Source organism: Quercus robur, chromosome 4 (genome assembly GCF_932294415.1).
Source record: "Quercus robur chromosome 4, dhQueRobu3.1, whole genome shotgun sequence".
Lineage (NCBI taxonomy): Eukaryota > Viridiplantae > Streptophyta > Magnoliopsida > Fagales > Fagaceae > Quercus > Quercus robur.
Window position 1 is genome coordinate 64608142 of NC_065537.1, and position 20650 is coordinate 64628791.

Genomic DNA, 20650 nt, shown 5'->3' on the forward strand with positions numbered 1-20650 from the left:
TTATTTATTTTTTGCAACAAATGAATGTAGAAAAAGAAAAGAACTCGTTCTCTCCAATGTTTTACTAATTAAGAAGCACAAATACATTTCCTAAACAGTCTTGTAGTTCAATAGAATTACCTAATTATCCTAATAAGGAAATTATAAAACCTAAATTTGAATTCCTCTCCCCCAAGTATTGTAAGTAAATAAAAAAATATAAGCATGAACACCCCAAAAGTCACACACATACATGCTTGGGACATTCCATGGGGCATGTCCTCGATTTGTTGGGAGGAAAAAAGAAAATGTTTTTCTATTTGGAAAAAAATCATTTGATTTCCAATATATTTTCAAAGATATTGATCATTTTTATATATTTTGGAAACTTAAAACATTCATAAATGTGTCTAAAAATAAATTATAACTAAAGATTAATATAATTAACTAATTAATTGTCATATACCCACAATGTCACATCTTAATTTTGCAAAAAATATCATATCATTGTGTTTCACGTCTTATCATGCATGTGCCCATGCATTTTTTTTTTTCCTATTTAAGGAGAAGGTAAAGAAATTTTTTTTTACCATATTAAGTTAAACTGAAGTTATTCAAAATGACTGCTACATATACGTAAATAAGAATACAAATTTTCTATACCAACTTTAATATTCTATGTGAGTTCTAATTAGCTCAATTGGTAAAGTCTTTAATGGTTGAATAAAAGATTTAGAGTTCAATCTCCATCTACACCAAAAACTTATTGGTGTATTGATCTAATAATAAAAAACTATTATCAAAAATAGATATCATAAGTTGAAACTCTAAAAAAATATATAAAATTAAAAATTAAAAAAAAAAAAAAAAAAAACTTTGAATATTTCGTGAAGCAAAGTGGGACATAAATTTTGTATTAAGTAAAACTTCTATGTTCTGAGAAGACTTTCATAATGTTCACTTTATGTATCAATCAATTTGCCAGTGAACTTTCTCAAAAAAAAAAAAATTGCCAGTGAAAAGTGCACTAAATTTCTTTTGCCCCGGCAAAAGTACATAACATTGAATACCATGCTTGCATAGTATGAAAGTGTTTTTAAACCCCCAACCACACCCCGCCTCCTATGTTCTGAGAAGACTTTCATAATGTTCACTTTATGTATCAATCAATTTACCAGTGAAAAGTGCACTAAATTTCTTTTGCCCCGGCAAAAGTACATAACATTGAATACCATGCTTGCATGGTATGAAAGTGTTTTTAAACCCCCAACCACCCCCCCCCCCCCCCCCCCCCCCCAAAACAAAAACAAAAAAAAAAAAAAAAAGTATGAAACTGTTAGCATATATACAAGCCCATTGGGCTGTAACATGAATAATAATAATAATTTTAATAATATCCTAAGCCAGACTTTGCCTGTGGCCCAACGTCGATTTTGCTTGAACAAAATAAACGTACCTTGATCCCCCTTTGGCATAGGGTAAAGGCCAACGCATAATGTGATCGTGCTTATGCATTTTTTTTTTTTTTTTTTGGGGGGGGGGGGGGGGGGGGGGGGGGGGGGGGGGGGGTGTGGGAGGTTCTATTCTAAGAGAAGGTAAAGAAATTTTCTATTACCAGATTATAGGCCAAACCAAAGTCATTTAAATTGATTACCACATATACATGTAGTAGAATAAAAATCTTCTTTTCTCAAAAAACAAAAAAGGATAAAAATCTTCTATCCCACTTTTTTGTATTCTGTGAAGTATAAAGTGAGACAAAAAGGTCCAAGAAGACTTTCATAATGTTCAAGTTGTGTATCAATTAATTCGATTGTGCAAAGTGCAGCAAAAGTACAGAACATTGAATAGCACCATGCTTACAAAGTATGAAAGTGAGTGACCGAAAATCGAGTTTGGCCTTCTTTTTGTGTTGGCTTGAACAAAATAAACGTACCGTGATACCCCTTTGGCATAAGTTAAAGGCCAAGGCGTAAGCAACCTTGGTGAGTTTGCCTCTAAGAACCACTTGGGTTGTTCCTCTGGGAATGCTGTTTAGCAGAACAGCAACTGCCAGACTACTCCCATCTACGACCTTCACATTTAGCTTAGGGTACCTCTCAACATAAAGTGCACCATATCTATTAAGCTCCTCTTCCTGCATCCAATGATAAAGTATGATGATAATATGAACTATGAAGTTTGAAAGACACACACAAAAAAAAAAAAAAAAAAGGAATATGCAGATATGTACTCATATGGAAATGGTTTTCTTAATAATAATGATATGTTCATATGGAAATGGTTTTCTTAATAATAATGATATGTATCCTATAGACTAAAGTTTAAAGAAGAAAAAAATTGAAGGTTTTCATGTGAAGGCCATTAAATTCTAGAGAATGCTAAAGTTTGTACTTATCAAAAATCTTATAATTCAACAACATTATTAGATCCGATTATTTCAATAGGAAAATTTGGGCTCGAATCCCCAACCCAACTTAATTATATTAAGCAAAAAGTAAAAATAACATAAAGTTATACTATCAATTTTACTACAAAATATTTATAAATTGACATAATAATAATATGATTGGTATCATTTCAATAACATAATAAATAAAGTCTAAATTACTTCTTCTTCTTTTTTGTAATTGGTAACATATCAGTTTATAAGATTTATATACTAAAATTTATAATTATCTTTAACATCATTCTTGAAATTTATAGGGATTCTATAAATATATATATATATATATATATAATCTATGCGTGCATGGGAAAGTACATTGACTATCTGAATTGTTAGTGTGACAGCAAAGTTGGAGAAATTAAATAACAAAGAAAATAAAGGAAGGGGAATTTTAGCTGAAAATCTTGATGAATATATCACCTAGAGTTGGAAACTAAATTATAGAAAAAAAAAATTCAAGAAAGAACTAAAACTTACCTGATTCAAGAGACCTAAGCTTAATACTTTAACACCTCTTTCCTCTGCTTCCAGTATGGCTTCCTCGATTAAGTTATTTATAGTCTCATTTTGCCATTGCAGAAAGTACTGCACGCAAAAGTATTGAGAAATATAAATCACATATGATTGAAAGAAAGTAACAAATATAAGTAAACAGTTAATAACATAGAAAAATCATTTCTTACTTGTATTCTGTATTTTGGTATGACCCAACTTTGTAATCTGAGTTTATTAAAACGGTATCTCTCAACAATGAAAGTACGGCCGTATAACCAATTTAACATCATAGACCACAATGTCACAGGCCAAATCAATGAGAAGTACCATTTTGATGTGTATGGTTTGGAGGCCAAAGAGGCAAAACCAAGCCTGAGATGATAGATGGACTCAGGTGTAGTTAGATGAGTTAGGTGCACTACATCTGGTAATTCTGCTTCCCTTCTGAGTGAAATTTCATATAGTTCGTCTGTAGATTTGTCCGTGGTACTATATATGTAGTCATAGAGTGGCATGAACAGTGAATAATTGGTACGAAATTGTGTATGATGCAGAGAGTGAAACCTGTTGTGCCCAAACCAAAACCATTATAGATAGGAATAATAATTATATTAAGAATGATGATGATGAGCACTCATATTTTACAAAATCTATAGATACAAACGAGCCAAAATCAAATTGCATATTAAAAGTTCATGATTATTTATTTAAATTTATATTAAACATAAATCAAATTCAAGATCATCAAAAAACTATATTAGATATTCAGACTTGATTTATTTTCTTTTCAAACAAGTTCTAGCTTGTCCATAAACTATTTGATTAACTTTTTATTCTTTCCATATATACTAATATCACGAATAAAATTTTACTTGTTCACAAATTTCTACTTATAAATTATATTTGATTAACAAATTATTTTTTACTTTAAATTAAAAATAAAAAAAACCTAACTTTTGAGTTCCATTTTTCATTTTAGTAATATTTGCAGTCCCCTCATCAATTTATACCAATTTTTTATTAAGTAAACCCCACAATAAATTATCCTTAACAAGTATCTTACGGTGCCTATTAACATTTCCCTTAATATGATATTGTGTTAAATTGTCGATTTTCAAAAAAAACTTAAACTATTAAAATGAAAAACAGAATTTAATTATTTAACTATATTCTAACAATGTCATCTTTTTAATTAGATCAATTGTCACTTAGGCAGGGGGAAAAACCTTATCACACTGGTAGGTTCTGGTTTATATTAATATTTAAGGGACACATGCATCACACATAAATAAATGAAAGTAATAATTTGAAAATAGTCTCAAAGATATGAGGACAAAAAATGAGGTATGAAAATGACATATTTTTAACACGGGGATTATAATAAAGGACCAAATATTGTTAATTTATATCTTATAATTAAATTATTTATAAACTCACACAATTTAATATCAAATCTCCACATATAGACATATAGTATTATATATAATTGAATTGAGTTTCATATTGACAAGCTTATTGATAAACACATTATTATTTTTGAATTTGACTTGTTTATTAGTCGATTCTTAAACTTGATAGTTTAGTTCATTTATTAAATAAACGAACATAAACAAGATTTTATAAAACTAAACACCACATCCTTCAAATCTTTACAAATCAACTCAACTAAGGCCAACACGCCTAGCTAAAACAGCTCCACGACCACCACAAAACAAAGCATGAAACCACCATGGGCCACCACTCTCTCCTATCAATATTATTGCCAGCAATCGACAATGAGAGCATAGCCACGCAAAGACCCACCTGACAAATACACACCATGCCACCCTAAAATTAATCCTCAAACCCACCAATCAACCAACCCAAACATCCACAATTGAATTCATCCTCATCAATACTCTGTTGCCATTCTATCCCAACCCGTGCACAATTTCCCAAGCTTACACCAGCACCACTCTTAAGTCCTAATCACTGACAATCTAGAGAGAGTATGCTTGAAAGTGATGCAGTTAGAGGAAACGAGATTGAGAGGGTTTTTTTTTTTTTTTTTTTTTTTTTTGGGTCTTCTTCTACTGTTGGAGCTAGAATTGATATATATGTCTCTTAAATTATGAATTGTGTCAAAAGTTTAAATTATTAAAAAATGGTAAATGTAATCATTTAATCATGGTTTTAATATTTTATCTCACATATTGGCCTAAATTTCCCCTTAATATGAAATCATATTAAATTATCAATTATCTAAAAAACTTAAACTATTGAAAATTTATATTTTTAATCATTTAACTGCTATAATTTTAACAATATCATCTTTAATTAATTATATCAACAGTCACCCAGGTAGGGGAAAAAAAACTTGTCACAGAGGTAGGTTCTGGTTTATATTTAAATTTAAGGGACACATGCATCACTCACATAAATGAAATATTTTATGAACAGTCTCAAAGATGAGGACGAAAAATAAGGTATGAAAATGACATGTTTATTACATGGGGATTAAAATAAAGGACCAATTGTTATTCAATCTTCTTTTTACTGTTTTTTTATTTTTAAGGTTAATTCAATCATATTCCTATTCATCAGAGAAGACAAAACCATTCTTAATTCGGAAGTGGTCCAAACTCCGACCAAAAAATATATCATGAGCATGACATTGAATTTAGCATATTTTGTTGTTGTTGTTGTGCTTTTTTTTTTTTTTTAAGGAAAATGACATGACAGTATGACATGCATTAACAATTGAACAGGCTGGACAAATTTATACATGTATATGGGCCCAATTAATGTATCCTCTTAGAATGAATGCTAATGAATGCTTTAAAAGGGTTAGTAATTTTTTTACTTTTTCATAAAAAAAAATTTCTAAAATAGTTAAGGCATACATTAGTAAAAATCTCTCTTTATGAGTTCGTTCGCCTTGCGCGTCGCGTATAAAAAAATTTCTAAAATAATTTATTAATTATAACCTTAAAAACAACCGGTAAAATGTAAATGTGGATGCACCAAACCCCAAAATGTTAGGTTTGGCGTAAAAGTTGTTGTTGACAAGTGTGTATAACTACGTCAAAATGCAATATTTCGAGTTTGGGAATGGTTTTGCAGAATGGAGGTGGTCATTCATTGCCAAACATTTAATATATTATATTCTTCTTCTTCTTCTTTCCTCATCGTATAAAATATGGTACTATCCTGTCAATAAAAAATTAAAGTGTTCAAACATAATAATTTTTTTTTAATTTAAATTATGAATCCAGTTAATATATGTTCTTAGAATACACATATTAATTATCTATTTTTAAAATTATTTTTGAAAGAATTGAAAAAGTTATCAAAATAATTAGTAATTTTTTCATTTTTTCATAACTTTTTTTAAATAGTTTATTAATGTATGCTTTAAAAACATTAACACCCGATTTTTTAAAAATATCTCATTTTATCATCTTAAAAATTATTTTATCATTATATCATATCATTTTACAATATACTCTTTATCTCAATTTCTATTTCTATTGTACCATGTAACTCATTAAAATAATATATATTACTAATAAAATAAAATAATATAATATATTACCATATAACTCTCCCTCTTCCTTCTCCCCCATCTCTCTGTTTCTATTCCTTGGTGTCTCTTTCTTTGAACCACCAACCACTCGAAGTCAAATAGCTCATCCCTTGGCCACCGGCAACCAGCAACCACCCACTAGCCACCACCCAAACCCATACTCAACTCAATCCACCATCGCCCACCACCCAACCACTGAAACTCAGCTACTACCACCAGCAACCACCACAAAAAAACAATCACCACCACCACGCCACACGCCAACAATCAAAAGCCATTCAATCAGAAAACCAACAAACCCATTATTTCGGAACCCACGCGATCAAATCTCGATCTCCACAGAACCCACGCCGATCAAAACCCCATCGGAACCCACCCAAAACCAAAACCCACCTCGTCACGCCGATCTCCACACACAACCTCGCCACAACCCACACGCTCCAAAATGAACTCCATGTAAAACGGCCCAAGAAGCGCCAGTGGCAAGTCTTGAACGAGAGAGAGAGATGTAAGAGAGGGAGTGAGGACAGTGACACGAAGAGAGATAGAGTAGGAGAAGAAGAGAGAGTGAAAGAGGGAGAGAGAGAGAGAGAGAGAGAGAGAGAGAGAGAATAAAGTAATAAAAAATTATACAAGCCCGCTACAATAGCGTCTTATATCTAAGATGTTACTGTAGTACTATTGCTCTTTTTTTTTTTCTTTTTTTTTTTTTTATTTGGAAGTCCGGATAATACATGTTTTTTGTGTTTTGATACTAAAATTAGTATATTTTTAGTTATACCAGAGTGAATATTAATGCTCTATTATACGTTGATAAAACTCTTCAATTATATATAACGCAAACAAACAAATGCATTAAAATTTTCAACAAAATAAAGGAGTGTAATAGTATCACTTTAAAAATTGTTAATAAAAAAGAACTATTGTTGAAATTGTACTAAAAAGAATGGATATATAATGATTTAGGATATTGTATATAGAATAATAATGGACAAATAAAATAAAGAGTAGAGCTCTCTCTCTCTCTCCCTCCCTCTCTCCCTCTCTCTCTCTCTCTCTCTCTCTCTCTCTCTCTCTCTCTCTATATATATATAAATAAATAAGTTTTCATCTAAACACATTAGGCATGAAATTAATCAACTTGAAATGTATTTGTGTGTTTGTGTTATATATAGTTGGATACCATACAATAATCTTTTTGCTAGATCAAAGAGAAAAATTATAAAATAAGTACAACTAAAACGCTCTCTTGTTCTAAATTTTTAGTTTTTTTAATTTCATCTTAAGATGTTACAAAATGTAGTCCTAATTGAAAAGTGAATAAATAAATTTCATAATCTACCAACAATATGGGACAGAGACAATAGAAATTAAGGTGAAAGAAAGGGCTTGAGAGACTTACGAGGGGGTGTACATGAGGTACTTCAGTGGAGGAAAGATGGAAAAGAGCCATTTTGGAATGAGCTCGTGATTGCAGTGACCCATATTATTCATAAAATCGATATACGTGAGGTAGCCAGCAATGGATGCAATAGAGGCAGTATCAGTAAGTAATGCTGTTAACAATGGTATGGAAAACAACGCGAAATATGCTATGTGCTCCGCAAATGGATGAATGACAGCTGAAAAAACAAAAATTGTCATATAATATGATTAATTCCATTATGATTTAATAAAAAATTTAGTGAAAGATTCTATCATATATAATATTTAAGAAGCTATTTATTCAGATTGGAATTGTAGAAACTAAATTGATATTCACATAAAAAGCCAAATTTGTACCTTGTAAAATCATATACATATAAGTGAGGATATCTTGAAACATTTGAAAAGTGAACACCAAGAAATACTATTCCAATTATTGAAAGTATAAATAATATTGTTGATAATAACATTTCCAAAAAAAATATTTTGATAGAGTTTCAACTTATGGCGTTCGTTCCTGATAATAACTTTTTATCATCACATCAAGACACCAATTAGTTTTTTGTATAGGCGAGAATTGATCCTCAAATCTCTTATTCAATTATCAAAGATTTTACTAATTGAGCTAACTGGAACCCACTAACATTTCCAAAATTGATGTGACTTCACATTAATTTCTAAGTCTTCAACCATAGGAATATATGTTCCTAATTCCCCCAGCCAAACTCCATTTACCAATAATACATAGGGATTCGTTAATTGTTATGCAGAATTGTAAGGTTGGGGTTTTTTATTTTGTTAAATAATTATACTTAGTGATCCATCCAAAATTGAAAATCAAATGACTATATGTATTTGACATTTTTGTCATATGCGGTTTGAGATTGAGACCCAAAGTAAAAAGTTTGGAATTTTAAGATTTATAAATTGTTGCATGATTGCATTTAGTTCACCCCAAACAAATGGATTTATAAAAATAAAATAAAGGACCACTGGCATTCAATTTGCAATTATTGTGAGTTTTCGTAACAAAAAAGTCAATGATAAGAGACTTATAATATTAATGATAAAGGACCACTGGCTCCCTCACGTGATTGAGTTATTGGTTGACCCTAAACTCAACCTAAACAATAATCTTTAATCATGTCAATGTTTTAGGATTTTTTCAATTCATGATTAATGACACATACCAATAAGATTGGGCTTGGGGCCACAACTGATATAAACTTATTAGGCCTAGCGTTACATAGAGAGGAGCCATCTAAATAATTATTTATTGAATCCAGTTAGCGGTTTTTTTTTTTTTTTTTTTATTAGCAAAGTTAATGGGTGATTTTTAGGGTATTTGTTAACTTTTATAGGACTATAAAAAAAAATTAAAAAAAAAATGCTACTTCTATAACATTTTTACAACAAATTACAAATGATTAGTTGTTATTAGTTCAAATTTGAAACTAACACTAAGATTACTTTTTTGCCCTACTTTACAACCAGTAACAACCTGCCACTTAAGATTTGTTGTAAAAATATTGTAGACATATCATTTCTCTATAAAAAATCAAGTATTTTTTTCCATAAAAATTTCTATAAACCAATACTTTTAAGATATCCGTTAGCTTTTCTCTTATTTATTAAACAAAAGTTAAGTATAATTTTTTAAATGAGCTTGATAGAAATTTAAGTTTTAAATTTAACGAAAATTCTAATATAAAGTGCTTATTACTAATAAATAATGGGAAAACATTGCTCAGTTAAGAAATTTGGGAGGAGAAAAAAAAAAAAAAAACGCAAAATCATTCAATCATACTCATATGAACATATGATGTCCGAATATAAATCTATTGTGGTATTCAATACTAAAAAACGCCGACATTATTAGCCTAGGCTTATGTTATGGCCCCACTACAAAAAGGCCCTACCTCTAATTATAAGAACGTCCAAGTTTTTATAATAATAATTGTTTTAAAACCTAGACCAATAAAATACTACATCAATAAAAATATAACCAAATGAAACTTTATACTATTTTGTAAATGTGTTAAATCATCATAACGATTAATTTATTATGGAAAATGTTAAGGAGCACAATTTTTTTTTTTTTATACAAGATAGAATTTCTACTCTAGCCTAATCTAAGTGTATATGTGTGTGAAACTCCCTCCTTTTTTTTTTATACAAAATAGAATTTCTACTCTAGCCTAATCTAAGTGTATATGTGTGTGAAACTCCCTCCTGGAGATTTGAACCCCGACCATTGCCCTCCACACCTTACAAGCACTTATACTTGTGAAGTGATCACCACATCAAAAGATGTGTAGTGGTGTTAAGAAGCACAATTAAGAATGATTTAGTGTAAGGTATAACTAACAAAAAATTGAAATAAATTAATGAGAGAGGTTGAAGATACGGCAAAAGTGATAAATAAAATTCAAAAAATTAGTTCTATTGGCTGGTCAAACACATGACATAAAACAAAAAATTTAACATAAAACAATATTTTAACAAACACAATACCCATTTACTATAATAGCTTGAGACTGTCATTTTTTTTAGAGAGAGAGAGAGCTGCTGCTGTGGGGGTAAAACAATCTGTCTCACAGATACTGTCATTTTTTAAAACTACTATCTTATTAATACTAGTGACCCTAATCTCTTTAGAAAATATAGAGGCTATTTGGTACTTGCTTTTAAATAACAGTTTTCAATGTTTAAATAATAATAACACTTTTGACACGTAATTTTATAATATTCAAATACGTATTTTTACAACATTAAAAACTGAACAACAATACTTAAACACGCAACTGGACAAAGCCTTAAAATTGAATTAGGTTGCAACTGTACGTAATGATTATAACTGACAACCCTCTCTTTAAATAATATGTTTTTTTTTATCAGTTTAAATAATATATTTACAGCTACCATTTATAGTAACTTACTATTTTCTTGGTAAATGTGAGTCCAATGAACAGGACAGGTCAGATTAAATATTTTCACCTACCAACAGAGTGAGTAACTAGCCCAATAATGCAAACAAATATTTTATTTACTTAAAAAATTATTTTAAGAAAGATTTTATGAAAAGATAATTAATTTTTTTGATAATTTTTTTTATTTTTCATATATTCCTTAAGATAGATGATTAATGTATATCATAACCGCACCCTAATTTTATACATAGAAAACTTACAAGTTATAGGCTCTGTAGCAATTGAAGAATGGTGATGGGAATGATAGCGAGAGTAAAGATAATGGTGGTGCAGTGCTCTATGGAGCCAATAATAGAGAAACTCTACAGGGCCAGAATGTAGAAGAAACGTCATAATTACTCCATCTGTCCTCCACAATGGTAGGCTCTCTGCCTGAGTCAATGTCTTACTTGCTAGGTAGAACAAGGCTCCATTGAACAATATTTGGTCATCCCTGCCCAAATATATTTGTAAGGAAAAATAAAAATAAAACACACCAAATTTATAATTAAGATTATTATAATTTCTACGTATACACTTGTATGTGTGTATGTATGTATCCGTGTTAATTTATAATTACTGACCAATTGCTTTCTCTGTCAACTTGCTCAAACTCGATACTCTTGTCAACGATCGAGTTCTTGCCTTTGGCAGTCCAGTAACGAGAGAGACTAATCCATATTTGGTTGTGAAGCATCCTCCATAGTAGAAATGGAAATATGAGGAAGAGTGAAAGGGACCTTTCACTCTTATCCTTAACTATGAATGAGTAAGTGCTATGAATGGCCCAAGGAGCTAGGATCACGTACTACAAAACAAAAAAAGAAGCACGTTAAACAACAAAGATTTGGTTAAAGCAGAAACCAAAAGTATGGATTAACAACAACAACAACAACAACAACAACAACAATAATAATGATAATACAAGGCAAAAATGTTTATATGACCTACTTTCTTTTTTTAATAAACTTATATGCCCACTTAGAAAGACTATTTAAAAAGACCTATTTTTATCATATCAATATATCATGTAATTCATGAGACTGCATTGAATCCGTCTGGTCTAGTGTCATCACTTTTAACGGGTGTCATTGATTCCTCTGGTACACCATTTACTTTTGTGTCATTATTTTAATGGGCCGAGTTCATTAGAGCACCACACGTAAGCCAAACTCAAACTCAAGCCAAGTCCAACAAACACCACCACAAAGTATGGAAAGGGGATTACAGAAAATTATTAGGAGTAAAACTTTTTTTTTTAAACAAACTCACACAAGAGGGAGGAAAATGAGTTCTAACAGAAAATACCACAGTTTTTGTTATAACTGTCTACATGACAAATTATGAGTGGTAAAAAAAAGTCGAATCTATGTAAAAGTGATATGTATACAATTAATTACAGTCTATTTGCATAGAATAATTGTGGTAAAAATTGTGCAAGTTTACAAAAATTTGAAAGAATGAACTTGCATTGATCCACCACTTGTTTGTTTACAACCATCCTTAAGAAACCATTTTCTAACTTTTGCTCTTAAGAAGCTGTGTTGAGAAACTGCCTAGATTATCATAAAATGAGAAAATTTTACCCAAATTAAAAATAGGGAAGAGTGTGGGTGTGTGTGTATATTCTTCCTAGTTTTCATATGTTGGTAGCAGATAGTTCTAAACCAGAGAATATTTGTTCATCCACCGTGCATGGATGAAATAGTAAGGTGTTTAACCCTGCAGCAAAGTTATTTCAAACACTTACCAACCTCACCATTATACGGCCCATTGTTCATATGCCACATTTTAGTGCACGTTTTCAAACAACCCCATATCCAAAAGCTTAAAAATTAAACTGTACAAACAAGCATTTACAACCTAAACTCAAGTCACAGATTGTGTATGTATTATGTGTGTGTGTGTGTGAGAGAGAGAGAGAGAGAGAGAGACAGAGAGAGAGAGACAGAGCACTGGCTTATAAGGAGACCACCTTAAATCTTCCAAGAGGCGTCCATGGCCAGTCTGTGAGAATTCCTGGTTTAGTAGCCATAGAAAACTATCAAATACAAATACAAATATAGAACTTCCTGTTGCTGATGCATACATGTGCAAATCAGCCTTAGGGTAGGTCTGTTATATATATACACTACTTTCGTCATGATAGGATTTATATGAATCTGTTTATTTTGTTGAAAATTTATTACTGAAAATACTGTAATAAAATAATTTTTAAAAGATAATATTGTTATTGCGTTTTTTACAAGTTGGTTGATCTGTGAATAGTACCATGGACCAGCCAAAAAAAAACACAAAACCACGAACATTGGTTGACAAATGCACGCAACGTGCCCATTTAGATTAGGTGTTTTACTCTATCTTTGCATTTTCTGTTTTTTAGAAAGTCTCATAAATACTGTTCATAAACCACCAAACTCAATAATACATAAATTTTTAAGTAAATTTAAGCCACACAATATTATTTACATCTTTAAAAATCATTTGTTACAATATTTTCAACAATAAATATTTAATTTTCAACGAATAAACAATATTAAAATAGAACCTTAAGTTCACAGTTACTTGTCCCCAAGTCAGTACGGATATGATGTATGCCACATATCCAACAGGACCTCTATAGAAATTAAAGTATGTGGTGACCTGTACATGTGGATAGTTATTAATTATTCAGCACTGTGGAGTTTGGACTGTCCAATCCCAACACAGCAGAACCGTCCTTTCAGCTCGATCTTTGATCTTTGACCTTTGAAGTTTGATCTTTTGATATTGTCCAGCAACCTCCATTTACACAGCTCCCACTTCTCACCGTCCTTACTGAACCTCATTTATTCCTTACCTAAACTGGCATAAATGTCCTCTTACCACTTTCAAAATTTATGTCTATTTAATACAATTATTTTTATAATTTTTATCACAATTCACTCCTACAACATACATGTTATTAACAGTAAGTCCATGGGAATTCACAATTTTACTATTTATAATTTATCTCCTAACGAATTGTCATTTATTCTTTACTTAAACGCATGACATTGTAAAGTGTCCTCTAGTGAGATTATTATTTTCAAAATGCATGTCTATTTACTATAATAATTTTTAAAATTTTTATTGCAATTTGTTCCCATGAGTAGTTGTCAATAGTTGGTCCATACAGATTGACACAGTTCTACTACTTACAACTCATTACTTGATAGTTGTGACACCGACTTATTGACTTATTGTTCCGCTTTTACTTATTGAAATATAAGTTTTCAAGTATCAGAAACATAATTACTTCCAGCAAATTAGTTGGAGGTTTTGTGCCTTCAGTGTTGAGATAAATAGCACCACTTCAATTTGGAAGCTCTTGGAACTTTTCTATGTTAAACAATATCATAATTTTTTATAAAATTAATTTTATGAGAATTTTGTCATTGAGTTATATATTGTCTTTATTCTTAATATATGCACACTAAATATTAAGTTAATCAAATGTTATTTACTATTTGATCTATACATTTATATTCTACCTATAATTTTAAAATTAGAAAATGGTTGAAATTTTAACAAAAATTATGTTGAGATAGTTATTAATCTCTGATCATTTTGATATTTTGTAAGTAATGGAGAGTATAAAATTAATATGTAATCCAATGGTTGATTTTTCAAAATACTCATTTGATAAAAAACTATGAAGTACTATAATAACACAAACAGGTAATTCATTTTTCAAAAAAAGAAATGTAACTTAAACGTAACTCACATATATATATATATATATATATATATATATGTATTTAAGGACTCGATTTGTAATGATCCCAAATTCGTATTGGGTTCGAACGTTAAAAGACCCCAATAATAAATTTGTAGAAAGTGGGCTAAAAGGCTAGACCTTGGTGAACGAATAGTCGTTAGTCATGGTGTTCATGATAATTGCACAGAGGTGAACTGAGCTTGTCCAAGAAGACTTTCTCTCCGGCACGGCCTAAGTGGCTCCAGTCATTGGACCTCGTCCGAGGAGCTTAATGTTCTTATTATTCCTTTTACACTATGTTACAATGGTCCAAGAGACGATACATAATGCTCTTTCTTTCCCCCCCCCCCCTCCCCTCTTCCCGTGGATGAATTCTTACATTATATAGCCCCTCTCAATTGATCCTGACCTTCCATTTGTTGATCAGGCAGGTAACTACTCGAGTGCTTGTCTCATCAGCCGCCTCCCCCCACTTTCTGTTAATTGCAATAACCGAATCCACACTGTTCAGGAGTCTTTTACCATTAATGTGGCCAAGACATTTGTGGGCGCATTCAATGCAGAGGTGACAACTTTTCTTTAAACCGCTCCCACACTGTACCTCCGTGCGAATCCTACTGTACTTGTCTTTTCTTTTGGGAGCGCTTTGGGGGCTGCCTTTGATGACGTGTCGTTCTTCCCTTCTAAGTTTTGGGATGCTGATGACAGGATCGTTCTCGACTGCATTTCTAGGCCATTTGGACTTTCGCTGCATGTCTTCGACAACGTCTCTCCTCGACGCGGGCCTTGGGCCATAATGTAAAGTGTGCCAGGGTCACAAATTCTCTAACCCCACAATAACCCCTCAAAACCCTGCTATCCGGATCCTCGAACGGAGATGAGGGTTTTGATGACATCAGGCCTCTGTCACAGCTTGTCAATCCTTGTCATCTATCAATACCAGAGACTCTTCGTCTGCCCGAGACACATTCTTGGCGCCTTAGTATGTGAAGCGCATCTTCATTAAATGCGGGCGGCCCTGTGCTTCCCACGTTCAACGGTGCAATGGTAATCTAACGGTGGAGATTTCCTTACCTTTATGGGCGGGAAAATTCGCACAGTTACTTTTGATGGGAGGTATAAATAATTTTTAGAATCGATTTGTCTCTTCACTTTCACACTTAAGTGTTCTGGCACACATATCTTAGGTTCAGTCAAACTTCCATCCAAATTCAAGTCTCTCTCCAGCATAAAAAGCCCGTCCGAGGAACTTTTCCTCATTTCTGTAAGTTTTCTGCTTTCACTAACTCGTGCTTTCTCTCTTCTGGGTTTATCTTTCTCTTGCTCCTCTACTTCTCCCATCATCCCTTGAGTCTGCTTAGCAATTCCTAGAGATGGTTAAATTAAAAAAGTTGGTTGAGATCGAAGAGGCGATGGAAAAGTTCATCGCCGACTATAGGATACCTCCCAATGTGAGTTTGAGATACTACAAGGAGGGGAAGTGGCATCTTAAGAGAAGAACGGGCGAGGTGGTGATTCCCCTTCTCACATTTATAGAAGGGGGTGTGAGAATCCCCATGGGGCCGCTAATGAGGGATTACCTTAGGCATTTCCGATTAGCTCCCACCCAGTGCACTCCTAACATGTTTAGGATCCTGGGTTGTGTGGACGCCTTAAACAAAAAATAGGGCTAAAACTGACCCATCATGATGTAAACTGGTGCTACAACCTCTAACATTTGAGGAGCAAATCCTATTACATGAAGACAAGAGACGATAGGGTTCGACTAATCCAATGCCTCCCCGATTCCAGCAAAGGATTGAACAAGGACTTTCTTATTGTATCTGGGGAGTGGCACAATGGCCTTCCTTACCCAACTGTGGAGGAAGAACCAGGTGGAGTGCAGAGAATAGGAGGGGGCTAATCTTTTGTGCCATCGTAATTTGTGTGGTTCGGTTACTAACTATGAACATGCCTTCTTTTTGCAAATGCACACACCTTTCACCGGCACTTTCCTCTAACCAACCGGGAGGATTTAGAAACCGTTCTCAAGGCAGAGGTTTTTGTAAAGAAAAGGACAACCAAGTCAAAGCCACTCATAAAATCTTAGGGTACGATCCTATCCAGAAGTCATTTGCCGCCCCAAAGCACGTGATCAAAACTAACGATCCTCGGCTTCAGAAAATCACTGTAGCCAAGCACGGGTTTTTGATCTCTGAAGGATTTCCTGTCCCGGAGGGCATCCCGTTGGTGGGCTCTTCTCCGTCCCACCAAGTAGCGGAGGACGAGGGTGATTTGGGCTTATCCGAAGAGGGGTTCGGTGTATTTGACCAAGCTAATCCATCTGAGGATCCTTCCAGTGACCTGGGTAACCCTAACTTGTCCGAAGCGGAACTGTTGTCAATAGGAACATCTTCTCGGGCGGAGATAGGTGTTAAGAGAAAGCCTTCAACCAGCTTGTTTGACCTGCTTGAGGGCCAGCCGAGGAAGGGTGTGCAGGGAAGGTCGCAGTCCAGTGCTCCAACTCCCCCACCACAGCCCCAGCCTGTCCAGACTAGGTCTTCTCCTTCCCGGTCGCAATCACAATCTCTCCGACCCAAACTTCCTGCCCCTCCCCAATCCACTCTGCCTCCTCGGCTTGAGCCCACCGACCCAAAGAGGAAGAGGAGTTCCAAGGGTAAGGAGCCAATGGACGGGGGGAAATCTCATTCCTCTCGAGAGGAGGACGAAGCCCCGCGAGCTCAAAAACAGTTAAAGATTGGGCATCAAGGCCAAGGGAAAGGGGTTGATGCCCAATCCGCGCCCAATGCTTGGCTTCCTGTCCCAATGCTCCATGAGGAGCTTTTGATGGAAGATGCATCCATGAGGAGCTTCCGAGACAGCGAAGGCGCTTATGTGACCGACGCGTTGGAGAGGACCCTGCTGCTTTCCACTAACATGCATGAGTTGAAGAGTATGAGGATGCAGGAGGTTTTCCTCAGCATGAAGAGGTACCTGGGTATGGTAAGGCTCCTAATACCTATGACTCCGTTGACTTTTGCTCCTAGATTTTCATTCATAATGCGTTTGTTTCAATTGGCAGGCCGTCCAGGCCACCTATAGGCTGGAGGATAAGGCTAAAGGGTAGAGTAAGTCCGTAGATCTTGAGCGTAATAACCGTATAGAGGCTGCGCGAACCCTTAAAAATTCCGAGGCTGACCTTGCGAAGGCCCGGGAGGACTTAAAAGAGATGACCAAGGCCAGGGATAGTGCTGAGGCAGGCCTAGACGGTGCCCAGAAACAAGCCGAGGACCAGACGGGGTGTCTGCTTGTTACCGAGGAGCAATTGGAGATCGCCAAGGAGCAGATCGGTGATTTAAAGAAGAAACTGACTGAGGCAGAGAAGGCTAAGGGCGTCGCGAAATGAGCCAGGGATGAAGCCGTAAGGGCCAAGACAGAGGCTGAGTTTGCCAAGACGGAGGCCGAGACTTCCAAGGACAAGGCCGAGGAGAAGGCTTACGATGTGAGGGTGGTTGAAACCCATGCCACCCTTAAAGCTCAAATTCCTAGTGTATGCAGGCTATACTACTCCCAGGTTTGGAATGAAGCCCTCAAACGAGCTGGGGTGGAGGCTTCGTCCGACCTGTGGAAGGCGGAGAAGGTGTACTATCCTCCGGCCATCTGTGAGACCGCCTTCGCCAGCTCCGAGGCTGTGAGCGCTCCACAGGAGACTGAGACTACTCAGCCAGAAGCTGCTCAGCTCGTTCTCACTCCTGACAAGCCGACTAAGGGAGGAGAGCTTCATGGGGCGACAGAAACACCTGAAGGTCTGAATCCTGAGATGCCCCAAGAGGCTGCCAAGTCCATAGTCAGTGCTCAGGTTTCTGATGCCAAGGAGTCGGCCCTCTTGGTTCAGCCCCTTCAGGCCATTCCCCTTGCTGATGTCTCTGAGGGCCTTAAGGCTAATCCTGCTCGGCCTCCCCAGGAAGGGGATGTCTCTCAAGATCCCAAGGCTAATCCTGCTTAGCCTCCCCAGGAAGTGGCCAAAACAAAATTGAAGAAGTAGAAGCCCTAGCCAACTTTTGTATTTGTTTTTAGTTTAGCTGTTAATTAGTTTCCCTTTTGTTTTGAGGATCTTGGAATTTGCTTGTAATTAAATTCTTTGACCATATGTATGAAAGTCCTTTCTTCCTTTTTCCTTTAAATTATACGTTCGCTACCCTTGCTGATATTTACTATTGTTGCGAATCTCATGGTTTTTGAATTAGTTATCTTAACATGTATGAATGGTCGTGCATATGATATATTTGGAATTACATCCCAGGATTCTAACTTACCCGCGCCCATTGGATGTTGAGTTTGCGTCTACACATACCTCTAGGGAGCTAAATGCATCATCCGAGGTGCCGAGCGTGTTCTTAGGCCATGTCTGGTACTTAGATTTTCTTGGAGTATCTTGTTTCCCCATAGGTTTGAGTCCGAGGACCATGCAAGACCTTGATTCTGTCTAGCACTTAGATTTTCTTGGAGTGTCTAGTTTCCCTATAAGCTTGAGTCCGAGGACCATGCAAGACCTTGGTTCTGTCTAGCACTTTCTTTTGGAAGTAGTTGGTTTCCCCATAAGTTTGAGTTCGAGGACCATGCAAGACCTTGATTCTGCCCAACACTTATATTTTCTAGTGACTAGTTTCCCCATAGGTTTGAATCTAAGGACCATGTAAGACCTTGGTTCTGTCTAGCACTTTCCCCATAGGTTTGAGTCCGAGGACCATACAAGACCTTAGTTCTGTCCAACACTTATATTTTCTAGTGACTAGTTTCTCCATAGGTTTGAGTCCGAGGACCATGCAAGACCTTGGTTCTGTCTAGCACTTATATTTTCTAGTGACTAGTTTCCCCATAGGTTTTAGTCCGAGGACCATGCAAGACCTTGGTTCTGTCTAGCACTTATGTTTACTTGAAGTAGCTGGTTTCCCCATAGGTTTGAGTCCGAGGACCATGCAAGATCTTGGTTCTATCCAACACTTATATTTTCTAGTGACTAGTTTCCCCATAGGTTTGAGTCTGAGGACCATGCAAGACATTGGTTCTGTCTAGCACTTTCTTTTTGAAGTAGTTGGTTTCCCCATAGGTTTGAGTCCGAGGACCATGCAAGACCTTGGTTCTGTCCAACACTTATATTTACTGGTCCCTCGAGGATTATCCCCTTTACATGTGTGTGGGGCATAAACTTGATGTTAGAAGTCCCTAGAACTGCCCGCGCCACTGGCACTTCGAAGTGTAGCCCTGAGTGGGAGCTGAGTTAGGGCAACAACCGCGTGTTGCTGGAAATGATGGAGGGGCTTTCGCATAACTTGCACCACTAACAAAACTATTTCTTTTGAGGGACCCTTATTGACAGGGGCCTGATCTTACCATGACTAAACGCCGCCTGCGCCAACGCACAAGCCTCCACACAGACGGCGCCAATTGTAAGAACTCAATTTGTAACGATCCTAAATTCGTATTGGGTTCGAACGTTAAAAGGCCCTAACAATAAATTTGTAGAGAGTGGGCTAAAAGGCTAGGCCTTGGTGAACGAACAGTCGTTAGTCATGGTGTTCATGATGATTGCACAGAGGTGAACTGAGCTTGTCCAAGAAGACTTTCTCTCCGGCACAGCCTGAGTGGCTCCGGTCATTGGACCTCGTCCGAGGAGCTTAATGTTCTTATTATTCCTTTTACACTAGGTTACAATGGTCCAAGAGACGATACATAATGCTCTTTCTTCCCCCCCCCCCTCTTCCCGTGGATGAATTCTTACATTATATAACCCTTCTCAGTTGATCCTGACCTTCCATTTGTTGATCAGGCAGGTAACTACTCGAGTGCTTGTCCCATCAGCCACCTTCCCCCCCTTTCTGTTAGTTGCAATAACCGAAGCCACACTGTCCAGGGGTCTTTTCCCATTAATGTGGCCAGGATGTTTGTTGGCGCATTCAATGCGGAGGTGACAGCTTTTCCTTGAACCGCTCCCACACTGTACCCCCGTGCAAGTCCTACTGTACTCCTCTTTTCTTCTGGGAGCGCTT

The 20650-nt window shown here is 35.4% G+C and overlaps 2 protein-coding genes across 5 annotated transcripts in view; one reads left to right on the top strand and one right to left on the bottom strand.

The window, feature by feature from the left end:
• The window catches only part of LOC126723358 (very-long-chain aldehyde decarbonylase CER1-like), a 52067-nt gene extending 39047 nt beyond the window's left edge, over positions 1–13020 (bottom strand). For 2 of the 4 annotated variants that reach the window (XM_050426718.1, XM_050426717.1), the window contains exons 1-7: positions 12858–13019; positions 11467–11690; positions 11104–11336; positions 7891–8110; positions 3112–3487; positions 2906–3013; positions 1916–2116 (exon numbers count right to left, since the gene is read on the bottom strand). In XM_050426718.1, coding sequence (XP_050282675.1) covers positions 1916–2116; positions 2906–3013; positions 3112–3487; positions 7891–8110; positions 11104–11336; positions 11467–11690; positions 12858–12917 — 1422 coding nt within the window. In that variant the 5' untranslated portion in view covers positions 12918–13019. Of the gene's footprint in view, positions 1–1915; positions 2117–2905; positions 3014–3111; positions 3488–7890; positions 8111–11103; positions 11337–11466; positions 11691–12632; positions 12672–12857 lie in introns of those variants that run through there. The other 2 variants (XM_050426720.1, XM_050426719.1) reach the window with 2 other exon arrangements.
• A 3551-nt stretch (positions 13021–16571) lies between these two features.
• LOC126722394 (uncharacterized) lies at positions 16572–18606 on the top strand. The gene is made up of 2 exons (XM_050425553.1): positions 16572–17590; positions 18012–18606. Exons 1-2 carry the CDS (start codon positions 16572–16574, stop codon positions 18604–18606), a joined length of 1614 nt encoding a protein of 537 aa, XP_050281510.1.
• The last annotated feature ends 2044 nt before the right edge of the window (positions 18607–20650 follow it).